Source organism: Phocoena sinus, chromosome 3 (genome assembly GCF_008692025.1).
Source record: "Phocoena sinus isolate mPhoSin1 chromosome 3, mPhoSin1.pri, whole genome shotgun sequence".
Taxonomy (NCBI): domain Eukaryota; kingdom Metazoa; phylum Chordata; class Mammalia; order Artiodactyla; family Phocoenidae; genus Phocoena; species Phocoena sinus.
This window is the reverse complement of record NC_045765.1, coordinates 24,153,868-24,177,037: the sequence shown is the minus strand read 5'-3', so window position 1 is coordinate 24,177,037 and position 23,170 is coordinate 24,153,868. Positions and strand designations below refer to the sequence as shown.

Here is a 23,170-nt window from a genome sequence, read left to right as displayed (position 1 = left end):
GACAGTCTACAGGCAAGACTTGGTTTACAAATAGATTTTGCTTGTCCTTCTATTGTTTTCATAATTTAAAATTAATTTCCAACATTTAAAACTTATGAGATCACAGAGGAAATCCAGATCTTGTGCTTCATCTAGCTGCATGAGGCCCTGATCCTGGGCAGCATCGGTTGTGTGGAGCCAGGGTACCCTGTTGTCTACCCCCAGTGGCATCTGAGTTTTAGACTCCGGGTCTAACTTCTAGTCATTCTTTAAGATTAGCTTCAGAGCCACATCTAAAATCCTCCCTTGCCCCTGGGATAATCTATTGATGAATGCATTAAACAGCCTTTTACGGCTCGCTAGTAACACAGGGTTTATCTGACGCTCTGGTGTTTCTTAATAAATGTTGATTGAATCAGTTATTTCCCATTTTGACTGGTGAAGAAAATGAGTTGAGGTTAATTGTCCAAATCCCAGAGAGCCTAAGAGATAGAGCTGGGATTTGAACCCAGGCCTCGGTGCATCAGAGGACATTCACCTCCCACAGCCATCTGCCTCCGGTGTTCCTCCTGCTCTTAAGTCAGCCCTTCACTGGAGTCTGACAAGAGCCTACACACTTATATGGAACAGAGAAGAATTTACGTGTCTGTAGCAGTAAAAGCATTAGTGCTTAGTGGGAAAAGCATTGTCACCAGTGGTCAAGCTCCAATCCCAGCTCTACCACTGGACAGTCAAAGGCCTTTGAGCAAACAGCTCATCTCTGAGCTTCCATTTTCTCAGTAGTAAATAGATGGTAATACCTTCATTGCCTTCCTTTCTTATGTTAAATGCAGAAATAAAATGCCATGATCAAATGGGCTCTTTCTGAGCACACTTTGATAGTGGGAGTGTATAAATTCTAATATCGCTATTATTGTTCAATTAACTTCTATTTCAAGTTCTGACATTCACTTTGCACTCAAAGAAGGAATGATTTTTCACAAAAGATTGCTAAGAGCACAAACCACAGAACTCAATATGCACGCTCTGACTGTGGCATTGATTTAAGAGTAGGCGGAATGATACTGGCTCCGTAGCCAGACGGATCTTGATTCAAGTCCTGCTGTGGTCTTCAGACAGCCATTTTTATGACCCTCTGTTTCTCTAGTCTATGTAAGAAGCTGGAAATGCTGATCTTCAAGGCTGAAAATTAAAGTAGCAGTCCATCAGATAGATCCCCCTGATTTTAGGAGTCACGTGGGTGGTTGCTAAAATAGTCTCCGCCTCTTGCCTGGAGATTCTGTGATACAGTACGTCTGAAGAGAGAACTCTTCAGGTCTCGTGTGCATCTGTTTTTTTCACATGGCCCTTGTATGATGCTTATGACTAGGTAAATTTGGGAGATTGTGGATTAGGATGTATACATACACACAGCACATAAAATAGAGCAGGTGCCCAAAACATGGTGGCTGTGTTAGCACACTGAACCGTACGTCTAGGGAGCATAACAAGTAGGTCAACCAGCAAGGGCTGTGGTTTACTTTTCTGATTTGAGGTTTTGTCTTCATTCTCGAACAACACATGTTTCAGGGCCCCAAATTTGCATAAAGGTCAGATTTCAAACGATTTTATTTGTAGTAGGATGACATCTTCCGATGCCTGGTCTGGGCCCTAGGCTCCAGCCATTACACTCACCATGAAACTTAAATTATATTTCCTAAGAGTTATATTTGGTTTCTTTTCAGCAACTTTGTTCAATACAAGTGATAAGAGCTTTGAGAGCTGTAATCTCCCCCAAGTCACACCAGGCTTTTTATCATCAGCCATGTGAATAATAGTGCATGATCAACAGTGGGAATTTGACATCAACTGAGAGCTCTAATCCCAGCTCAGTCAGCTTCTAGCTGTGTGACCCTGGGCAAATGGCCAAACCTCTCTGGGCCTCAGGTTTGTCATTTATAAAATGGAGATGAAGAGTACCTACCTCTGGGACTTCCACTGGTGGCGCAGTGGTTAAGAATCTGCCTGCCAACGTAGGGGACATGGGTTTGAGCCCTGGTCTGGGAAGATCCCACATGCTGTGGCGCAACTAAGCCCATGCGCCACAACTACTGAGCCCGTGTGCCACAACTACTGAAGCCTGTGCGCCTAGAGCCTGTGCTCCGCAGCAAGAGAAGCCACTGCAATGAGAAGTCCGTGCACTGCAATGAAGAGGAGCCCCCGCTTGCCGCAACTAAAGAAAGACGGTGTGCAGCAACGAAGGCCCAACGCAGCCAAAAATAAGTAAATGTATTAAGAAGAAAGAAGGAAGGAAGGAAGGAAGGAGAAAGGAAAGAAAAAAAGGGAAAGAAAGGAAGAGAAGAGTACCTACTTCACAGAGTTGTCAGACTTACTACTTGAGATACTGCGTGTAAAGCACAGAGAACTCAGCAAATGTTAGCTATTGTCTTTCTGAGGAGATGGGCAGTGTGTTTGTCTGAAGGAGCAGAGGGAAAAGTTTTTTTCCAGGGAGTTTGGATAAAATGCTGGTTCTTGAACAAAGGGGGAGGGTTTAAAGGCATCAATATGGTGTTTGGGCTGCTGCAGGAAATGGGGACTGCAGAATGCCAGCTGGGTGGGCCTGCTTATCAAGGTTTTGGCCTGGGGGGTTTTAGCATGTTTCCTGGAATGAGTTTGAATTAAGCAGTTTCCTACTGACCTTTTCATCAAATTTGCAGATGTCCATTTATTTGAGTGAGTCCCCTTGTGCTATTTTGGGAAGACTCCAAACTTTTAAACTTCACATAACTGATTCTGAATGTCTGCTTTCATAGCGCACTTGGGTTGAGATGTTCAGCTACAGAGGTTTTCATGTGAGTTGGGTCGGCAAATAAGTAACCAAATCTTCTGGGAACCCGGCAGGACTGTACTAACCGAGAGTCCTTCATACTCTGCTGATGCTACAGCCTTAGAGCAGTTCCAATCTGGTAATGGCTTGGGTCTTTGTTCATTGTTCTTTTAAATTAGTTTTTTTTTTTTTTTAAAGAAGTAATACTTATATACATAGTACAACATAAAAAGGTACAAAACGGGCTTCCCTGGTGGCACAGTGGTTAAGAATCCGCCTGCCAATGCAGGGGACACGGGTTCGAGCCCTGGTCCGGGAAGATCCCACATGCTGCGGAGCAACTAGGCCCGTGCGCCACAACTGCTGAGCCTGCGCTTTAGAGCCCACAAGCCACCACTACTGAAGCCAACGTGCCTAGAGCCCATGCTCTGCAGCAGGAGAAGCCATGGCAATGAGATGCTCGCGCACCGCCACGAAGAGTAGCCCCCGCTCGCTGCAACTGGAAAAGGCCTGCACTCAGCAACAGAGCCCCAGTGCAGCCAAAAATAAATTAAAAAAAAAAAAAAAAGGTACAAAAGGTATACAGTGAAAAGTAAGTTTCCTGGGAATTCCCTGGTGGTCCAGTGGTTAGGACTTCGTACTTCCATTGCAGGGGGCATGGGTTCAATCCTTGGTCAGGGATGGTTGGGGAACTAAGACTAAGATCCCACAAGCCGCTCAGCATGGCCAAAAAAAAAAAAAAAGGTAAGTTTCCTTGTCACGCTGACTCTCAAGTCACTAAGTTCTCCCCAGAAGCAGTCACTGTTTCCAGTCTTTTATATCCTTCTAGAAATATTCTGTGCATATATGATTGGGTTTTTACTCAAAGTTTGATCCGTAAAGAAGTCTTCATGAGAACAGCAGGTCATCCAAATTTAAGTAACTGTATGAGGTTGATGTATTTCCTGAACACCATAATTACAATATAAACATGCACCAGTAATACATATTCTGTGTCCATCAGAAATAATGAAATCAACCACATCCTAGCCTATCCCCAGTAGGAGGGCAGCTAATTCTGCAACAGGTTTTAAAGGTCTCCTCTTAGGCCTTAGATGTCTCTATCTTGTTAAGTAATGTATAATTTAAGGTTTTTTTGTGTTTTGTTTTGTTTTGGTTGACTTACTATTTGAAATAGGAGAGGTAGCATGGCTTAGTGGGAAGAACAGGAGCTACGAAGACCTACATTCAGATGCCAGTTTTGTCACTTAAAACAGCTAGACTTTGGGCAAGTTACTGTGGGATCTTCCCGGACTGGGGCACGAACCCACATCCCCTGCATCGGCAGGCGGACTCTCAACCACTGCGCCACCAGGGAAGCCCTGTAAAGTGGATTTAATAACATCTATATTAGGTGTTGTGAGCACTGAATGAGACAGGTAATTCAAAGTACCTTGTTTAATGACTGGCACGCGGCCATTGAGAAATGGTAGCTGCAATTATCAGTGGTGTCTGCCGGCAGTGTACGTTCCCTACCTATGTGCAGAGCAAACAAGTAGTGAATTATGCTGGAATTTCAGCTTCTCCACTAACTTCCAACGTTCTCAATCAACTTGGAAAGGAGCTTTATGACTCCGTGGCTTTGTAACCCTGCATGCCTGTTTAGGGTTCCTTGGGGTTTGCGTTGTAGTGTTTTATAATCCACTCTTGTTTATTTCATCCTACTGAAGTTGCCTCCGAGAATTTTCCTCTAATTTAAAAATTATTGAGGACCCAAAGACCTTATTTATGAGGGTTATATCTATCGATATAATTTACCATATTAGACATTAAAATTTTAAGATTTTTAAATCATTAAAAAATAATAAACCCAAAACATGTTAACAGAAATAACATTTTTAAGGAAAATAGCTATCTTTTCCAATACAAAACAAAAAAATGTTGCAAAAAGAGTGACATTGTGTTACATTTTTGCAAAATTCCTTAATGTCTGGTTTGGTAGAAGGCAAATGGATTCTTACAATGCTTCTGCATTCAGTCTGTTGCAATATGATGTTTTGGAAGCAAAGGAAGCAAATTCAACCTCACACAGATTGGTAGTTAGAAAAGAGAGGGCTTGGTGGACCCCCTGGGAGAGTCTCAGGGACTCCCCAGCAGTCCTGGGACCGCTGCCCAAAGTCTGGTTTATTTCCTGCAGGAGACTTTAAATGCCTTGAAAGCAGAGAATATTTCTTCATTCAGAGGGTCACTGAATGCTAGTTCCTGGCCTTCTCCACAGTTTTCACTTGGAACACGTGATAAAATGTTTTGGACAGACTGACTGATAGAGGGAGCTATTGGCCAATACTAGCCCACAAATATAATACCGAGATTAAAGATTTTTCTCTTTCACAGAGGCTGAAACAGATTTCCACAGAACTGGTGTCTGAACAGCCACATCCCTGTGCTCCCCAACATCTGCTTCTCAGAGAGGCTGCCAAGAAGGCAAGGCAAAAGTTAGACTTACCAAGATCAACTTAAAAACATCCGCATTTATTTTTAAAAGGGGAAAAAATTTTACAATAGCCCAAAAAGTGGAAGCAACCCAACTATCCAACCACGGATGAATGGAGAAACAAAACGTGGTATATACATACAGTTGAATATTATTCAGCCTTAAAAAGGATGGAAATTCTGATACATGCTTCAACATGGATGAATCTAGAGGACGTTATGCTAAGTGAAATAAGCCAGTCACAAAAAGACAAATGTTCTATGATTCCACTTATATCAGGTATCTTGAGTAGTCAAGCTTAGAGAAACAGAAAGTAGGATGGTGGTTGCCAGGGGCGGGGGAAGGAGAGAATGGGGATTTGTTTAGTGGGTATGAAAATGTTCTGGAGATCAGGTGCACAACAGTGTGAATACTTAACACTATTGGACTGTACACTTAAAAATGGTAAAGAAGGTTAAGTTTTATGTTATGTATATTTATTTTGCCACGATTAGAAATAAGTTTTTAAAAAAAGAAATGGGAAGAAAGAGCAAACTTTTTTCTCTAATTTAGTTCTGGCTGATTTCACCCTTTCTTAACTATTCAATTCAGTTGTACAAGTGTTTATTGAGCACATTCTATGTATAAAGTGCTTCTAAGGAACAAAGATCAGTTAAACAGTGCCCATAATCAAGGAGTTTGCCCTCTAGTAGAGGGTTGGTTAATTTATACACACAAACAAGTAGAAGGCCACAAGACATGCAATAACAGAATGAAAATAGGTCTTGGTGAAGGTGATGCCTGGACTGGAACTTAAGGACAACAGAATTTCTGTTGAGACTGAGTTGTTGCAGGGGGCAGGATGAGCACGAAGGAGACCAACTAGTTTCCTGCCTTGTCCTTCAGGTAAAGGCTTGGAATCGCGTTTCAAGAGATATTAAAGATCTTTGGTCCAATTTCTCATTTAATCCAGGAATCCATTCTAGTTGAATAAAGAAAGAAATCAGGAGGCAATTCCAGGTAAGGAAATGTGACTATTGCTGGGAAAACATGGTCCAGGGTAAAGCACATTGGATTGGTTTATAGATTTGCTTTCCATCTTGCTTCTGCCTGAGAGCTCTGTCAACCTCTCTGAGAACTGGGTTCCTCTGTTCCAAGGTTGTCACACACTACAATGAACATATGTGAAAATCCTTGGCAAGCATTTGAAACTCCATGTTACCTTCTCCTTACTACTCTGGCTAATTTCTACTCCTCTTTCAAGGCTCAGCTCAGGACTGGCTGGGATGGAAAAGTTGTGCACTATGGTCCACTGTACCCAGTGGCCTGCTCACAAGTCCATCTCACCAGCCTGTGAACTCCCTGAGGGGAGGCGGTGTCTGTTTGATTTCTGTAACCCCCAAACTTGGCACAGTGCACAAGTCATTCAGTAGGTAAGTAGCTAAGAGCACTGGGCTTGAAAATCACACCGTCAAAGGTTAAATCCTGGCTCCGCCACTTAGTAGCTATGTGACTCTGGCCAAGATCCTTAACCTCCTCCCTGGGCCTCAGTTTCTTCAACGGCAAAGTGGGGATAATAATGAAAACGACTTCATAGGCTGTCGTGAGGTGTTTAAAATAAACTCAAGCACTTAAAGCTCATGGCCCAGTGCCTGGCACACAGGACTTCTGAACAGAAACTTACTATTAAGTTCTTTATATGTTTGTTGCATAAGATAAAGCTGTAAATACCTACACTCTTTTCTTAAAAGGGTCACCTTCGTATCAGAAAACATTGCTGAGCTCCTGGTGACTTACCCCTACCTCTGGGGCTCTGGGGTGACGTCCCTCCAAGGAGCAGGAGCCCCAAGACCGGCCGGGGGAGGGCGGGGCTCTGTCTCCCGGTCCCCGGCGGGGCGGAGTCCGGCGCGAGGTCACGTGGGGGTGCGGGAGGCGGGTCTTTGCGCGCGCAGGTCACGCGGCCGGTGTTGACACTTCCGGGTGGGACCACAGTGAGGCGGCGGGGCAGGGGCTGGCACCTCCCGCAGCAACTATGGCGTATACGGGCCTCACCGTGCCTCTCATCGTGATGAGCGTGTTCTGGGGCTTCGTCGGCTTCCTGGTACCCTGGTTCATCCCTAAGGGTCCCAACCGGGGGTAAGTGCGCCAGGCCTGCCTGGGGAGGGACGCACGGTGAGGACCCGCAGAGCCGGGCGGGGGAGGGGGCGATTCCGCACCGGTCGGAGACCTTGCCCGGGTGATCCTGCCCTCCAGTCAGGCCCCGACCCCCGTGCAGCCCCTCGACTTCCTTATCGCAGCAGCCTCAGTGTCTCCCGGCCTGAACGTGAGGAGGGTGACTTCCGGCGGGCCCTCCTTGGGAAGGAGTTGTAGGGGAATTTTTTCTCATCACGTCTCTGTGTGGGGAGGGTGCAGTCGGAAATGGGTTTATACCGACTCAAGGAGAAGTTGGGGTTCGTCCCTAGACGTCTGTCGCCCTTTTAGCCCTGCCGTCCACCCAAATGAGGCCTCGTTTGCCTAAACTTTAAAGGAACGGATCAAATAAATAAAACAGAAATTGATCTCTCTGCCTCACAGGCTGTCGCAGTTGCAGAGGACAAGCTTGTGCGACAACGTTGAGCCCAGGCCTTCCATCTAGTGGGCGCCAGGATCTAGCTGGGGCTTGATCTAGAGCGAGATTAATTATCAAAGAGTCGGAGGTATTGTTTAGAAACCCCTGCGTCATACCTTTCCAAGGGCTCTCCAGCCCTTGTATGTGAGTGTAACAAGCTCTTAGAATGATTGGTTAAGAAAAGACTTTTTTCCCCCAGACTTCTTTGTTAGAGCTTTATCTGTTTTGTAAGTAAACTTTTTTTTTATCGTAGTATGAAACAGAGTCTATCTTCAAAGGGGCTTTGGAACACCCTCTTTCTGGTTCCTCTTTGCCTTTTAGTCATTTTTTTCTCAGCGGCAAGATCATGTGGGGTGAAACTTAGACTGAAGTCACAGATTTGGGGGAACACCATCTCTTGTTTTATTCTTTGAAACGAATTGGTGGCTTCACAGTGCTCTGCATGCAGAGTAGACATTCAGTAAAGAGTTATTGAGTGGATAAGTCTATTGCCTTTATTAAAGGAAAGAAAATGCTATTACTTCCTTAATGTTTTGTGACCTGAACCCCTTTTGCTCTCTGGAATAAACTGTGTTAGACCTGTTACTTCCATCGAGCTTACAAGTAAATCATAATTTGTTTAAAAAGGAAAAATGGTGGATGAATTTCTGTCATTTCACTGTATTAGGTTCCTCTTCCACACCCCACCCCTAGCATCAGTTATATAGGGTCATCTTTCCAGCCTGTAATAGATGATTTGGAGTGTCAGAATTCTGGGGTTATTAAAACAATTTGTATTAACCAAATTTAATTCCTTGGGCTTGTTTCTCCTACTGAAATTAGAGAACAACATGGTACTCCTTTGTTGTGTTTCTGTCTTCAGCTGTTTCATTACCCACTGTCTGCCTTTCCAGCCGTCATACTCAGAAAACATTTATTAATGTTCTGGTAGTGTTGACCACTCCTTTCTTGAAGACCCCCATTTGGGGCCCACCATGCCCAGCCTTGGGTCTTGATGCCACTGGTGTTACCCGGGGTAATGAAACGCCTCCAGTGGTCCATGGGCTACTCAGTTTCTAGCCCTAGTGTCACTATTCAGGTTTGACCTGCTAGTGATATGTTATCTGGATCTAATTCATAGCCTCCACCTCAGTCCTTGTATTTCCTGCTCTTGGCAGGATTGAGCAGGTCTTAAAACACTAGGTGTCTCCTTGGAGTTACTGTATTACACTTTGAGAAACACTGCTCCCGGCTGGATGATCCCTATGACCTTGGATAGTTTAGTTAACTTTTCCATGTTCCTGTTTCCTCATTGTAAAATGGAAATATTAGTACTGAATTAGTATTCGTTCCCCTTTACCTTCTGAAAAGACTGCAAGTGATTTTTTTTTTTTTTAAATACACGAAGGAGCTGAATTGATTCAAGGACTATGGTGAATTTTTAACGCGGGAGAGCATTTCTGATTTGAAGGATTAAAAACATCTTCATTAAGGAGCTAAGTAAAGGTGCTGTGTGAGAAGGGAAGAAAGGAGACTTTGCTGTTAAATCCTCTTCTCTGAGACCCCTGCACATCAGAATGCAGAAACCTGGGTGATTAGGAGGTTTTCAGGACCTCATGAAGCTGGGGGAAAAAGGGAGCAAAAGGGGAAAAACTCTTCTGAATCTATGTATAACCTAAAGCAAGCCTCTTACTCTCATCTTTTCTACAACTGAAAAAGGGCTGGATGAAATGAAGTCTGTACCTGGAGTACTGGTTCCTGACCGTTCCTATTTTTCATGATTTCCCATTCTCCTCTTAAGGAATCCACAGATTCTCTAAAAGCTTCAGATTTTTTCACAGTGGCGCCCTTAGCAGTAGTCGTGGGGGAGGGAATGGGGACAGAGCACGGGGATTAGTGTTACAGTTCAGTCAGCTCCAATTTTTTCAGACATAACATTTTTGAACATTCAGAAAAATAGAGTAGTACAGGTATTGTATAACACCACCTAGATTCAATAATGCTGACATATTCATATTTGCTTTATATTTGCTTTGTCTATGAATCCAGGTGTGCATACATACATACATAATTTTGCTGAATCATTTGAAGGTAAATTGCAGTTATCATGACACTTCACCCCTAAACGCTTCAGCAGGCAATAACTTAGAAGAAGCACATTAGGAACCGATATCTTAATTAAAATTTTTTTTTTCTTTTCTTTTTGGCTGCGTTGTGCCGTGCAGCTTGCGGGATCTTAGTTCCCTGACCAGGGATCGAACCCGCACAGTGGAAGCGTGGAGTCCTAGCCACTGGACCACCAGGGAATTCCCATGAGAGAGCGTTTGATATCGAACTATTAATTAAGTAGTACAAAGGGGCCTCAGCTGTTTCCGATCTCTGAGTTGGTCTTTTGGCGAAGGGAAAGACTGAGGAAGGGATTCCAGGTTGGGGCAGGGGAATGGAAGAAGATGAGCAGAAGCTTGGGATGGAGAATAATAAACATGATGTGCAACCCCCAATACCCGTTTATATATGTACTATAAGGTACATGTTTTGAAGAATGTGCCTTCAGGATATATCCAGAGTCTGACCAGTTCTCACTACAGGCACTGCTACCAGAGTGGTCCATTGGTGCAATTCCCCACTAACTGGTTTTTCTGCTTTTCCTTTTGCTTTCTCTTCCCTAGTCTATTTCCACCCTGCAGAGAGATCCTATTAGAATTTGGGTCAGCTTTTGTCAGTCCTCTCCTCAAATCCCTCCAAAATAGCTTCCCTTTTCCTTTCAGAGGCTACCAGATACCTCTGACCTCACTTCCTACCAGGCTGTCCTTGCTCAGCTCAGCCACACTGGCCTCTGTCCTCTTTGAATGCCTGATACCCTCTCACCAGGAACCTTTGCTTTGCTAAAGTTCAGGGGTTTTCATCCCTTTTGTTGACTCCTCTCTCCCCAGAGCCTGGTGCATACAAGTCACTCTGAATCTGTTGAATGGACAAGCCAATGTATTAACCACAGAAAATATATGCACGCACACAGAATTTCTAAAGGATGAGTTAAACATAATATACATAGGAGTTCAGATATTTGCCCCCTGCCTTCTAGGAGATAGTCTTTCTTACTCTATGGGGTGTGGAGACCCCCTCTTTGGAAGTCACGCCTGTGAATGATGGGGGGGGCATTGAAAGGTGATAAGCTGCAGAGTGATGTAATGAAAGGAATATTTTAGAAAGATTAACCCAAGGTGATTGTAGGAATGAATGAAAGATTGTATGGATAGAATGAAAGGGAAGGAAGAAAGTTTTGAATCTGCCAGCAGTTAGCCAGGCAGACCTGATAAATTTTGATTTTAACGATGGGAATAGAAAGGAAAAAAATCCACATAAGGAGAGCTGCTTCAAAGGACTAATCCACAGCATTTGATGACTGGAGGTGCAGGGGAGGCATGAGTAAAAAGATGACAGATTGGAGGGGTGGGTCAGATGGGTGGAAATGGCAGAGCTTCTCTGGAGTAGGAGATTTAAATTTGGAAAGAGAAATGCGAAAAGAATATCATGAATTCAGTTTTTTAAACGTTGAAATTCAGCTGATCAGAGACCCCGGTTTAACTATTTTTCAGACAGGAATGGAGATGGGGAGAGGTCAAGGCTAGAAAGTCATATTTTGGTAACACGGAAGGGCTAAATCGGACTCCACATTGGATCTGTTTCTTTGACTTTAACCTTTGCTTTTCATTGCTTTTGTTATTATAATCATACATAATGGCCTGCCTCAGGGAATCCTGTCCCTCTGCTAGCCCTGCTCACCTGTGAATGGCTGCAAAAAAGAAGAAACTAACACATCCCCTCACCGAGGCTGGTCATTCCAGATGTTTTGCAAGACTGATGGCCCTTTTACTTTACTTCCTCACCGCCTCTCCCCCTCTGTTCTGCCTTTTTACTTTACTTCCTCACCGCCTCTCCCTCTCTGATTCTATAAAAGAAACTGGCATCCAGACCCAGAGAAGATGGTTTTTCGGAGACACCAGTCTGCCATCTTCTCGGGCTGCCGGCTTTCCCAATAAAGTCGTATCCCTTTCCTCAACACCTCGTCTCCGATTCATTGGCCTGTCGTGCGGTGAGCAGAGCGAGCTTGGACTTAGTAACATTTTTAGCAGTATAGTGTCATTTCATATACCAAATAGGGCAGTTACTTGGATGTCAAAGCTATTACCAGTACAGCCTTTTGTGTTCAGTTTCAGATGGGTTTGGATTAGACCCCTAAACTGTGGCATCAGTACACATTCCCTTAAATACAAATGTTAATGACTTCCGTAGAATTCTGCTGTGTGCACCCCAGGGCACCCTGCTGTCTCTGGTGTTTGAACAGATTCAGATGTATTTTTCTGGTTGTGCAATCCTTGCCAGGTTTGATCACCTGGTAAGGGAACTTAAACCTCCTGCAAAGTCTGCATAGTTTGCTAGTTATCTAATGCTTGCACTTTTTTTTTTTCTCCAGAGTTATCATCACCATGTTGGTGACCTGTTCCGTTTGCTGCTATCTCTTGTAAGTAGTTTTTTCCTAAAACAATAAGCAGTTATTCCTGGTATTTATCGTATGTGTGAATAAAAGTTAAATAAGTGGAGCATGATTGTCATGAAACTTTACATTTTTGTTTCACTGGGGCTTGTTCCTGGTGTAACATCTAGAAATAGTATCCTAAGGTTGAAAAGAACACTTTTCCTATGTTCAGTATATTTACCAAAGAACTGTACAGATGCTCAGTTCTTCTGGCAATACAAGTGTAATTTATTTGGCACAAATTTCAATCATACAATTAGCCAGAAATTGTCATCGTACTGCTTTATATTTTACTACTGTGAAGTATTTGTGCCTACTCATTTCACTTAAATATCTCACTGTGAAGCCAATAAAGCCATTCTTCATTATGTATTTATTTATTTTTGTCTGCGTTGGGTCTTCTTCATTGCTGTGCGTGGGCTTCCTCTAGTTGTGGCGAGTTGGGGCTTCTCTTGTTGCAGAGCACAGGCTCTAGGCACGTGGGCTTCTGTAGTTGTGGTACATGGGCTCAGTAGTTGTGGCTCATGGGCTGTAGAGCGCTGGCTCAGTAGTTGTGGTGCACGGGCTTAGTTGCTCTGCGGCATGTGGGATCTTCCTGGACCAGGGCTCGAACCCATGTCCCCTGCATTGGCAGGCGGATTCTTAACCACTGCGCCACCAGGGAAGTCCTGCCATTCTTTATTATAACTTTTGTTTTATCTCATGAATAGAAGTTGAGCTAGAATTGTGATTGAGTAGAGTAAGGGTAATTTTTTTAAACAATTCATTATACACTGTATCAAAGTATGATAATAATTGGCATCTGTTCGAATAGATTATATAAACTTGAATGAAAGCTTTAGGATATGTGAGGTAATTTCTCAACATATATTTTTGGAATACTGTTAAAATGGCAAAACTGCATTTGAACTATTATTATTTTTTATTTTTTTGCAGTACACGGGCCTCTCACTGTTGTGGCCTCTCCCGTTGCGGAGCACAGGCTCTGGACGCACAGGCTCAGCAGCCATGGCTCACAGGCCCAGCCGCTCTGTGGCATGTGAGATCTTCCTGGACCGGGGCACGAACCTGTGTCCCCTGCATTGGCAGGTGGACTCCCAACCACTGAGCCACCAGGGAAGCCCTATTTTTTTTTTTAATTAATTAATTTTTGACTGCATTGGGTCTTCATTACGGCACGGGCTTTCTCTAGTTGTGGCGAGTGGGGACTTCTCTTGTTGCAGAGCACGGGCTCTAGGTGCACAGACTTCAGGGGTTGTGGCTCGTGGGCTCTAGAGTGCGGGCTCAGTAGTTGTGGCGCACAGGCTTAGTTGCTCCGTGGCATGTGGGATCTTCCTGGACCAGGGCTCAAACCCGTGTCCCCTGCATTGGCAGGTGGATTCTTAACCACTGTGCTACCAAGGAAGTCCCAGTTGAACTATTCTTTCTTTTTTTTCTTAATTGAGATATATTTCACATACCGTAGAATTTATCCTTTTAGGGATTGCTTGTTAAGAGTTTAGAGCCAGCAATTCTCTTTCCTTAAAGAGAGCTTGCTAGCTTCCTGAGACTTCCTTATATGGAGAGTATTGGTGATGGCCAGCTCTTGCTTAGTGCCCACATGTGGTAGGAAGCAGCACTCTAATCCTGTGATGAAAGGCCGTGGCTCTGAATCTATGAATTTCTTGTATCCTGGGACTTTTGCACTAAGGTTTTTCAAAGAGGTTTGTGGGTATGAGCCAATTCTGGTTGTTGGCATAGATCAAAATCTGCCCCTGACAAAGAGTTATTACCATGAATTTTGGCTATCTGGCCATTTGGTCACTTGCTTCAGTGCAACGTGAAGTGTTTAAAGCTGAATCATATAGCACTATAGAAGTTTGGCTAAATGATGATGATGTTGTTTGACTGCCGTGAGACGAGTGTATATGTGATGAGACTTTATGCAGTTGGCTTGTTTAGTCTTTTCGTTTTAGTTAGAAAGGTAAAAAAGAGGCCTTTTCAGGTAATAGCTCAGCCCCCAGAATGGAAGTCTGACAATAGCGAATAGAGGGCATTCTTATCCTAGCTGTGTTTATAAAGAGTAAATGAGAAGAAGTACATGCATCATCAAGAATTCCTCGTTTAAGTAGGGGTGACTGAGTACCAGCCTATCCTACCGGATCTCCTCTTGAAATTCCAGCAAGGGAGCTCTTAATCAATCCAGGAGCCAAGGAGTGGTCCTGTAATTGAAAAAGCCTTTGTTTTCATTCCTTTGATCTCTGCTGCATGAGCAGTAAGGTTAGTGGTGGGGTCTTAAAAAAAAAAAAAAAGACAAAATTATTGAGCAGAGGAATGACTTGAGATTAAACCAAGATGAGGTTAAAATGTTTTGTGACTTTCTGGTCCTCCATCGTCTTTGAAATCTGGTTAATTTTCCTGTTATTCTCTTTTTTTTTTAGTGTTTTTTTTTTTTTTAATAAATTTATTTATTTATGGCTGTGTTGGGTCTTCGTTGCTGTGTGCGGGCTTTCTCTAGTTGTGGTGAGCGGGGGCTACTCTTCGTTGCGGTGCACGGGCTTCTCATTGTCATGGCTTCTCTTGTTGTGGAGCACAGGCTCTAGGCACGCGGGCTTCAGTAGTTGTGGCACGTGGGCTCAGTAGTTGTGGCTTGCGGGCTCTAGAGTGCAGACTCAGTAGTTGTGGCGCATGGGCTTAGTTGCTCCGCGGCATGTGGGATCTTCCCGGACCAGGGCTCGAGCCCGTGTCCCTACATTGGCAGGCGGATTCTTAACCACTGCTCCACCAGGGAAGCCCCTGATACTGTCTTTAAAACAGGCAGGAGACCTGTCAGTCTCATGCCTCCTATCTTCACTTTCAAGTATAAAATAAAATAATTGAACTTGGTTGGAAATGGTGTCACTTTGAGTATTAGTGACTTAGTTGAGGACAGTCTGTGAGCCCTTACCTCTCTTGCTGTCTAGCTTTTTTCCTTTGTCCCAATGTGCTGGTGACTGCTCTATTGTCAGTGGGTCAGTACTGTCATCGATGTATTAATAAAGTTAGTTAGTACACAGTGTTCCAACATTAAATGCTTCTGGAGGCCATTTTATGGGGAAATGAGCTGGGTGGTATAGACTTTATGCAATTGTTTTTTTCTTTTGTTTCTTTGAAACCTGATCATATATCCTATTTAGCGAAATATCTGCCTGAAGCATACAGGTGGAATTCAAATCCCAAGTATTTTACATACCTTATTCCACAAAGGGGTGGGATTTCTGTAACAAATTTAATTTGAAATTCAAAGGACACTTTACTGTTTGGCACTAGTACATATAGTTTCTTGAAAATACTTCATTTGCGATTAAGATACCCCCAAAGAAACTAGATTTCCTAAACAAAGTCATGTTTTGAAATACATTCATAGACTTTTGAATTGCCTTCTCTTTGTGGCACTTTTTCCCTCCTTCCAGTTTGTTCTAGTTCAAGGTTAGATTCCGCCAGCCGAACCTTGTTTGAGCTCTGAATAAATCAGGATCTCTGCCAGTACAACCAGCTTGTGTTGCTAGCTCAGCAGAGTAAAGTCTGAATGCTCTACATCTGGTTTCCTCTCTAAGGCACAAGATCACTTTTGTTTCTTAAGCATACAGGCCTTTTAGTTACTATTCTATACTTTCTCTTGGTCTTTGGTTAGTTGTTAATGTCGGGCTATGTTGTAGCTTACCCAGAGTTACAAAACTCACATCCTAGGGGTAAAGTAGAAATTTAGTGTTGTATTGTGAAGGTACAATTGCTTCTTGGAAAACATGCTGTATCTTTAGCTCTTGACTAATTGTAAATCTTACCAGCAGAGTGATATAGGAAAAAAAAATGTTGACTAGGAGACCAGGAGACCTTGGTTCTGCTAGGCTGAATAATATTTGGCCTGATTATGTTGTAGTGTGGTTTGGTAAATTTTTAAATAAGATGCTGTGTGTGAAAACTTATAACAAAGGATAAGAAAAATATAGTATTATCAGCGATTTTTAAAAATAAATTATTTTAATTCAAATAACTATATGTTACTTGTAAGCACAGTTTGCTTACATTGCCTTTGTAGCATTCATTTTATTGGGCCTTATTAGAGTTCATTCACTCAACTTATTTATTGTTAATAATAATATATACTAATAGTACTATAATGAACCTACTGTGTCCCAGGCACTGGATATATAGCAGAAATATTCTGCCTGCCCTCTTTTTAAAATAAATTCATTTATATTTTTAGTTTATTTTTGGCTACGTTGGATCTTCGTTGCTGCGCGTGGGCTCTCTCTAGTTGTGGTGAGCAGGAGCCTACTCTTCGTTGCGGTGCACAGGCTTCTCATTGCGGTGGTTTCTCTTGTGGCGGAGCGCAGGCTCTAGGCATGCAGGCTTCAGTAGTTGCGGCACACGGGCTCAGTAGTTGTGGCTCGCGGGCTCAGTAGTTGTGGTGCACGGGCTTAGTTGCTCTGCGGCATGTGGGATCTTCCCGGACCAGAGCTCGAACCCGTCTCCCCTGCATTGGTAGGCGGATTCTTAACCACTGTGCCACCAGGGAAGTCCCCTCCCTGCCCTCTTTAGGGAGGGGAGACAGACAGCAAAACAGAGAGCCAGTGAAGCCGCCAATCACTTCCCAAAGAGGTTTCCTCATCTACTCATTCTCCCAAACCCCTACTCTGTGGCCCCCAAACGAGTCCGCCTCACTCACTTCTCCAGCCCCCTAATACTGCCCATCACACAGGACCTGCACAGCTTTCAGACACTTTCCCCTAAGTGTCTAGGAATTTGCAGATACACAGTTGAGCCCAACCTTGCTTCGGTCCTGCCTCTAGAGCCAGTTTGGGGACAGGACATGATTACCTCCCAGGGCCAGGGTTCTTCACTTTGGTTTCCCACCAAGTACCCACAGCTAGTCAGTTTCTAGAATGTTCTTTACTATAGCATGCTTTGTTTTGTTTTTTAAGCTTTCTGTTTTTGGACTTTTAAAACTTACTGTATGCTCTCTACAAAAGTAGAATAATGTAATAAGTGAACCTTCACGTGTCTGTCATCCATGTTGAAAAATTTATCAACTCATGGCCAATCTTGTTAAATCCCCACACACTTTCCCTTTCCACCCCAGATTTTTTTTGAAGCAAATCCCAGCCATCAGTTTATCTGTAAATATTTCAATATATGTATATCTCTAAAAGGTAATCGTTCTTTTTTCAAGTATAGTCCCAAACCATTATCACACAAAAAATGTTAATTCCTTTATATCATCAAATATCATTTAAATTCCTGTAGTTGTCTCATATACTTTATTTATATATTTATTTTACAGTTTGTTTGAATGAAGATGCTCATAAAGACCCTGCATTGCGATTAGCGATGTGTCTTTCAAGTCTCTATTGGTTTCTTCTCCAAATCTCTTTTTTTCCTGGCATATTTTAATAGGAAAAAACCCAGATTGTTTGCCCCATAGTTTTCCAGAGTCTGTGTCTTATTAACTGCATACCCATGGTATCATTTAACATAATCCTCTTTCTTCTGTATTTCCTGTAAATTGGTAGTCATACTTAGGGGCTAGATCACATTCAGGTTCAATTTTTTGTTAAGTCTGTTTTATAAATGGTGTTGATATTTTCATCAGGGGTACATCACGTCTGATTTTTCTTTGTGTTGTTGGCATCACTGATGATGTTCTATTTCTATAACTTCTTATTTATTCATTAGCTAGAATATGTCCATAAAGATGTACTTCATCAAGTATTTTGTTATTCAGATAACTGAAAAACGGTTCACAGGGGAAAGCTAGGATATATGTGTGCTGTTCCCTCTGCTTACCTGTTTCAAAATAATAAATTGTTTCCTTAGCATCTTCCAGTGGTGAGTAATGATTTTTGTTTTGTGTTAGGATCATTATGATCTGATACAATTAAACATATTTGATGTATTTCAGTCCAGTATAATTAGTATCCCTTTGGTGTTCAAATTGTCTCAGCTTTGGCCAGTAGAAGCACCTGTATATGACCTTCTGTTAGCTGGTTGGTGGGGTCTGTCTTCACCTCCAGCTTTGAAGCTCCTTCAGACAGGAAATGTGTTTGGCGTAGGTGAAATGTCTATCTTGTCTCTCCATAGATTGGTAATTTTTGTGTGTCTCTCTCCTGTCTTGTTTGGTGATGTCTGCTAATAAAAGGAAATAGCGGCATCAGTCCTGGAAAACAGTGGGTAATTAAAATTAAATTTGTTCCTGAGATATGAAGTCCTCCTGCCCTTCCTCCTTTCAGCTTGGAACTCAGGTGGATAGCCAGAGGAAGCCATGTTCTGTTTTAGCTAATTTGCTTGTTGCCTTCGTGGGTTTTTCTGTTTGTATCTCTCATTTATAGTTGTCTGTTTGTTCCACAGCTTTGTTACCCATCTTCCCCTAGAATTCAACCAGTAAGCATTTCGTAGAATACCTACTCTGTGCCAGTTCCTGGGTTTGTGATAGAGAACCACGTCCCTGCCCTCCTAGAGGTGACAGTCCAGTGAAGGGAGTCAGACAGGCAGGTTAACTACAGTAGCAGCAAAGTTGTTCTTGATTTGTAGTAGACAAGGTGAGAAGGTGCTTTAAGGAGCCAAACAGGGTGCTGTGATAGAGAACAGTGAAGGGGTGGGAGGGAGGGAGGGTTTATTGAGAGCGCTCACAGAAAGCCTGTTGGAGGAGGAGTCAGCCATGGGGGCAGCTGGAGGCCCGGTCTTCTGCAAACACGAAGGCACTGAGAGGTAAGGAGCTTGGAATGTTCTGGGAGGGTAGTGTGATGGGGTTTAATAGTGAGGCGAGGAGTGGTAGGTTTGGGATTTAGGTGAGGGCCAGGTCATGTAGGATTTTATGGGCTTGGGGTTTAGGTTTTATTTTAAGTGGATAGGAAATCTTTTCAGATTTTAAATAACGGAGTGATTTGGTCAGATGACCACTTTGGCTGCTCTGTGGAGAGCAGACTGCTTGGAGGCCAGAGTGGAAGCAGGGCCACAAGTTAGGAGGTTACGGCATTCATTCAGGTGAGGAATCTTTGTGGTTTGGTCTGAGGTGGTGATAGTGAAGATAAAGGGGGTGCACAGATTTGAGAACCCATTTGAGAGTAGAATTTATTGGTCCTGCAGGTGGAGGAGGTGGGAGGAATCAGCGGTGGGTCCTTGGTTTCTGGATTGGGCCATTTACCAAGATGGTGAAGACTTGGGACAGGACAAATTTCAAAACAAAACTTCAGTTGAGTTCGTGCGAAGATTGAGATGCCTGTGAGCCTTCTAAGAGATATCAAATAGGAAACTGGACATAAGAAGAGAGATTGGAGGCCATACGAGTGCATGTAATTGCCTAAGACAGTGGTTTTCTATGAGGCTGGCATCCAGTAGGTAGAGGCCAGGGATGCTGCTGAACATCCTACGCTGCACAGTGCAGCCCTCCTCCCCCCAGTGCAGAATTATGCAGCCCCAGATGTCAGTAGTGCTAAGGTGGAGAAACCTGACCAAAGGGAAGGATGGCGAGAGAAGAGAAGAGAGGTTAGGGCCAAACCTGAGGAATGCCAACATTTAGGTGTTGTAGAGATGAGGAAGAGCCAGCAAAGGGCAAACTCAAGCCTCCTTTGTCAAATAAGGGGGAGTGACTGGGACAAATGAGAGGGTAGTAAAGTCAGTAGGCACGCATACCCAAGCAGAAGGCAGTTCTTCATGAGAGTGGGAGAGAATTGTCTGCAGGCAGCAGAGGGAGCAAAGAAGTTACTGATGCCATTGCCAAAGCCTGAGCTGTCTGTTGTAAGAATAAGCAGCCTTCTCAGCTTGAGAGAGCCTCAGGGGGGAGCCCGGCTTCAGTGATGCTGGAGTTGGGGAAGTGCGAGAATAGAAGGTATGAGTGGCAGATCACTGACCAAGTTAGAGAGAACACAGTGCAAGGGTTTGGGAGAAACAAAAGGGAGCGAAGTTGGATCGAGTGTTGAGAAGAGCAGAGCAGTCTGGGAATGGGATTTGGGTCATATTAGATGGTCCTAGGAGGTCTGGAAAATTTTTTTCCGGCAAAAATTGAGGTAAGCAAAGATATGGTGGTCACTGCGCCATTTGTTGAAAAGACTTGCCCTTCTCCATTAAATTGCTTTGGCATCTTTGTTCAAAATGGTTTGACCATATATGTGTGAGTCTATTTACAGACTGTCTATTCTGTTCATTGATCTGTTTGTCCAGCCTTATGATAATACCACACTCTTTTGATTACTATAGCTTTATATTGAAATCAGGAAATGTAAGTCCTCTGTTTGTTCTTCAAGTTTATTTTGGCTATTCTAAAATAGCCATATACATTTTAGAATCAACTTGTCAGTTTCAACAACAACAAAAAAACCTGTTGAAATTTTAATTGGGGTTGTGTTGAATCTGTAGATAAGTTTGGAGAGAGCAAACAATATTGAGTCTTCTGATAATGAACATGGTATATCTCTTCATTTATTTCAGTTCTCTTTTCTTTGTTTCCTTCTCCTTACTTTGGGTTTAATTTGCTCTTTTTTTCTAGGCTGTTAAAGTGGAAACTAAGAGCATTGATTTAAACTTCCCTTTTTTTTTAAAAAAATTCATTTATTTGGTTGTGCCTGGTCTTAGTTGTGGCAGGCGGGCTCCTTAGTTGCAGCTTGTGGGCTCCTTAATTGTGGCATGTGAACTCTTAGTTGTGGCATGTGAACTCTTAGTTGTGGCATGCATGTGGGATCTAGTTCCCTGGCCAGGGATCGAACCCGGGCACCCTACATTGGGAGCACGGAGTCTTAACCACTGTGCCACTAAGGAAGTCCCTCCTTCTTTTTATTATTTTTATTTTGTTTTATTTTTTTTGTTTGTTTTATTTTAAATTTAATTAATTTAATTTTTTGGCTGCATTGGGTCTTCGTTGCTGTGTGTGGGCTGCATTGGGTCTTCGTTGCTGTGTGTGGACTTTTCTCTCTAGTTGTGGCAAGCGGGGGCTACTCTTCGTTGCGGTGCGGTAGCTTCTCTTGTTGCGGAGCACAAGCTCTAGGCACACGGGCTTCAGTAGTTGCAGCACGTGGGCTCAGTAGTTGCGGCACATGGACCCTAGAGCATGCAGTCTTCAGTAATTGTGGTGTGTGGGCCCAGTAGTTGTGGCTCGCAGGCTCTAGAGTGCATGCTCAGTAGTTGTGGTGCACGGGCTTAGTTGTTCCACGTCATGTGGGATCTTCCCAGACCAGGGATTGAACCCATGTCCCCTGCATTGGCAGGCAAATTCTTAACCACTGTGCCACCGGGGAAGTCCATCCCTCCTTCTTTTTAAATGTAAGTGTTTGATACCATAAAATTCCCTTTAAGCATCACTTTACCTAGACCCTACAAATTTTGATGATGCTGTATTTTCATTTTCAGAATTGTGGTGTTTAATTTCCACATATTTGGCACCTTTCTAGGTATCTTATCAGAAGGTATATTATGTAAGATTTCAGTCTTTTGAAATTGGGATGTATTTTATGGCTTAGCATATGGTCTTATCTTGATAACCATTCCATGTGCACTTGAAAAGAATGTATATCCTCCAGTTGTTGGGTAGAGTGTTCTGTAAACATCAGGTCAAGGTAGTTCGAATCTTCTTTGTCCTTACTGATTTGTCTTGGTCTGCTTTTTTTTTTTTTTTTTTTTAATTTTTATTTATTTATTTATTTATTTATTTATATTTGGCTGTGTTGTGTCTTCGTTTCTGTGTGAGGGCTTTCTCCAGTTGCGGCAAGTGGGGGCCACTCTTCATCGCGGTGCGCGGGCCTCTCACTATTGTGGACACTCTTGTTGCATAGCACAGGCTCCAGACACGCAGGCTCAGTAGTTGTGGCTCACGGGCTCAGTTGCTCCGTGGCATGTGGGATCTTCCCAGACCAGGGCTCGAACCCATGTCCCCTGCATCGGCAGGCAGATTCTCAACCACTGCGCCACCAGGGAAGCCCTTGGTCTGCTTTTATTAATTACTGAGAGAGGGTGTTAAAATCACCAGCTATGATTGTGGATTTTTCTATTTCTCTTCTTAAAAGAAAGATCCTTTTTTTGCTTCATATGTTTTGAAGCTCTGTTATTAGGAGCATGCATATATATGATTGTCATGTCTTCTTGATGAATTGACATTTCTGTCATTATATTAATAAGATATCAATCTTTATCCTTGGTAATACTCCTTAACTCAGTTTTTACTTTGATCAATAACCATACCACCTTTCCTATGCTCATTGTATCTGTGTCTTTATATTTAGAATGTGCCTTTTCGAAGACAGTAGGTGGTTTGTTTTTACTTTTTTATCCATTCTGACTGTCTTTGCCTTTTGCCAAATGGATATTCCTTATACAATTAATGTAACTATTGATATAGCTAGGTTTGGGTTCACTATTTTGTTAATTGTTTTCTGTTTGTCTCAACTCTTTTTTTTGTTCCTCTGTCCTTTTATGCCTTTCTTTAGGTTAATTGAATATTTTGAGTATTCTGTTTTAATTCCTCCAATGGCATTTAGCTATACTTTTGTATTTTTCTTTTTTTTCCCTTTATTTTTTTGTATTTTTCTTTTTTAATGTTGCTCTAGAGATTACAACATGCATTCTTAACTTTTCACAATCTATTTAGAGTTAATATTGAACCATTTCAGGTAAAATGTAACAATCTCGCAACAATGTGATTCCATTTACTCCCCATCCTTGTGCTATTTATCATATCTTTTACATCTTTATATGTTGTAAAACCCTTACTACAGTGTTACAATTTTTAAAGAATCATATGTCTTATAAAGAAATTAAGAGAAAAAAGTCCTTTGTATTTGCCTACATATTTATCATTTTTTA

At 42.7% G+C, this 23,170-nt stretch overlaps 1 protein-coding gene across 1 annotated transcript in view; it reads left to right on the top strand.

Annotated features, from left to right (window-relative positions):
* Positions 1 to 7,194: 7,194 nt before the first annotated feature.
* Positions 7,195 to 23,170, top strand: part of ATP6V0E1 (ATPase H+ transporting V0 subunit e1) — a 35,055-nt gene continuing 19,079 nt past the window's right edge. Inside the window, exons 1-2 of the mRNA XM_032627459.1 lie at positions 7,195 to 7,373; positions 12,299 to 12,346. Of these exons, the coding sequence (XP_032483350.1) occupies positions 7,270 to 7,373; positions 12,299 to 12,346 (152 nt within the window). The 5' untranslated portion in view covers positions 7,195 to 7,269. The remainder of the gene's footprint in view (positions 7,374 to 12,298; positions 12,347 to 23,170) is intronic.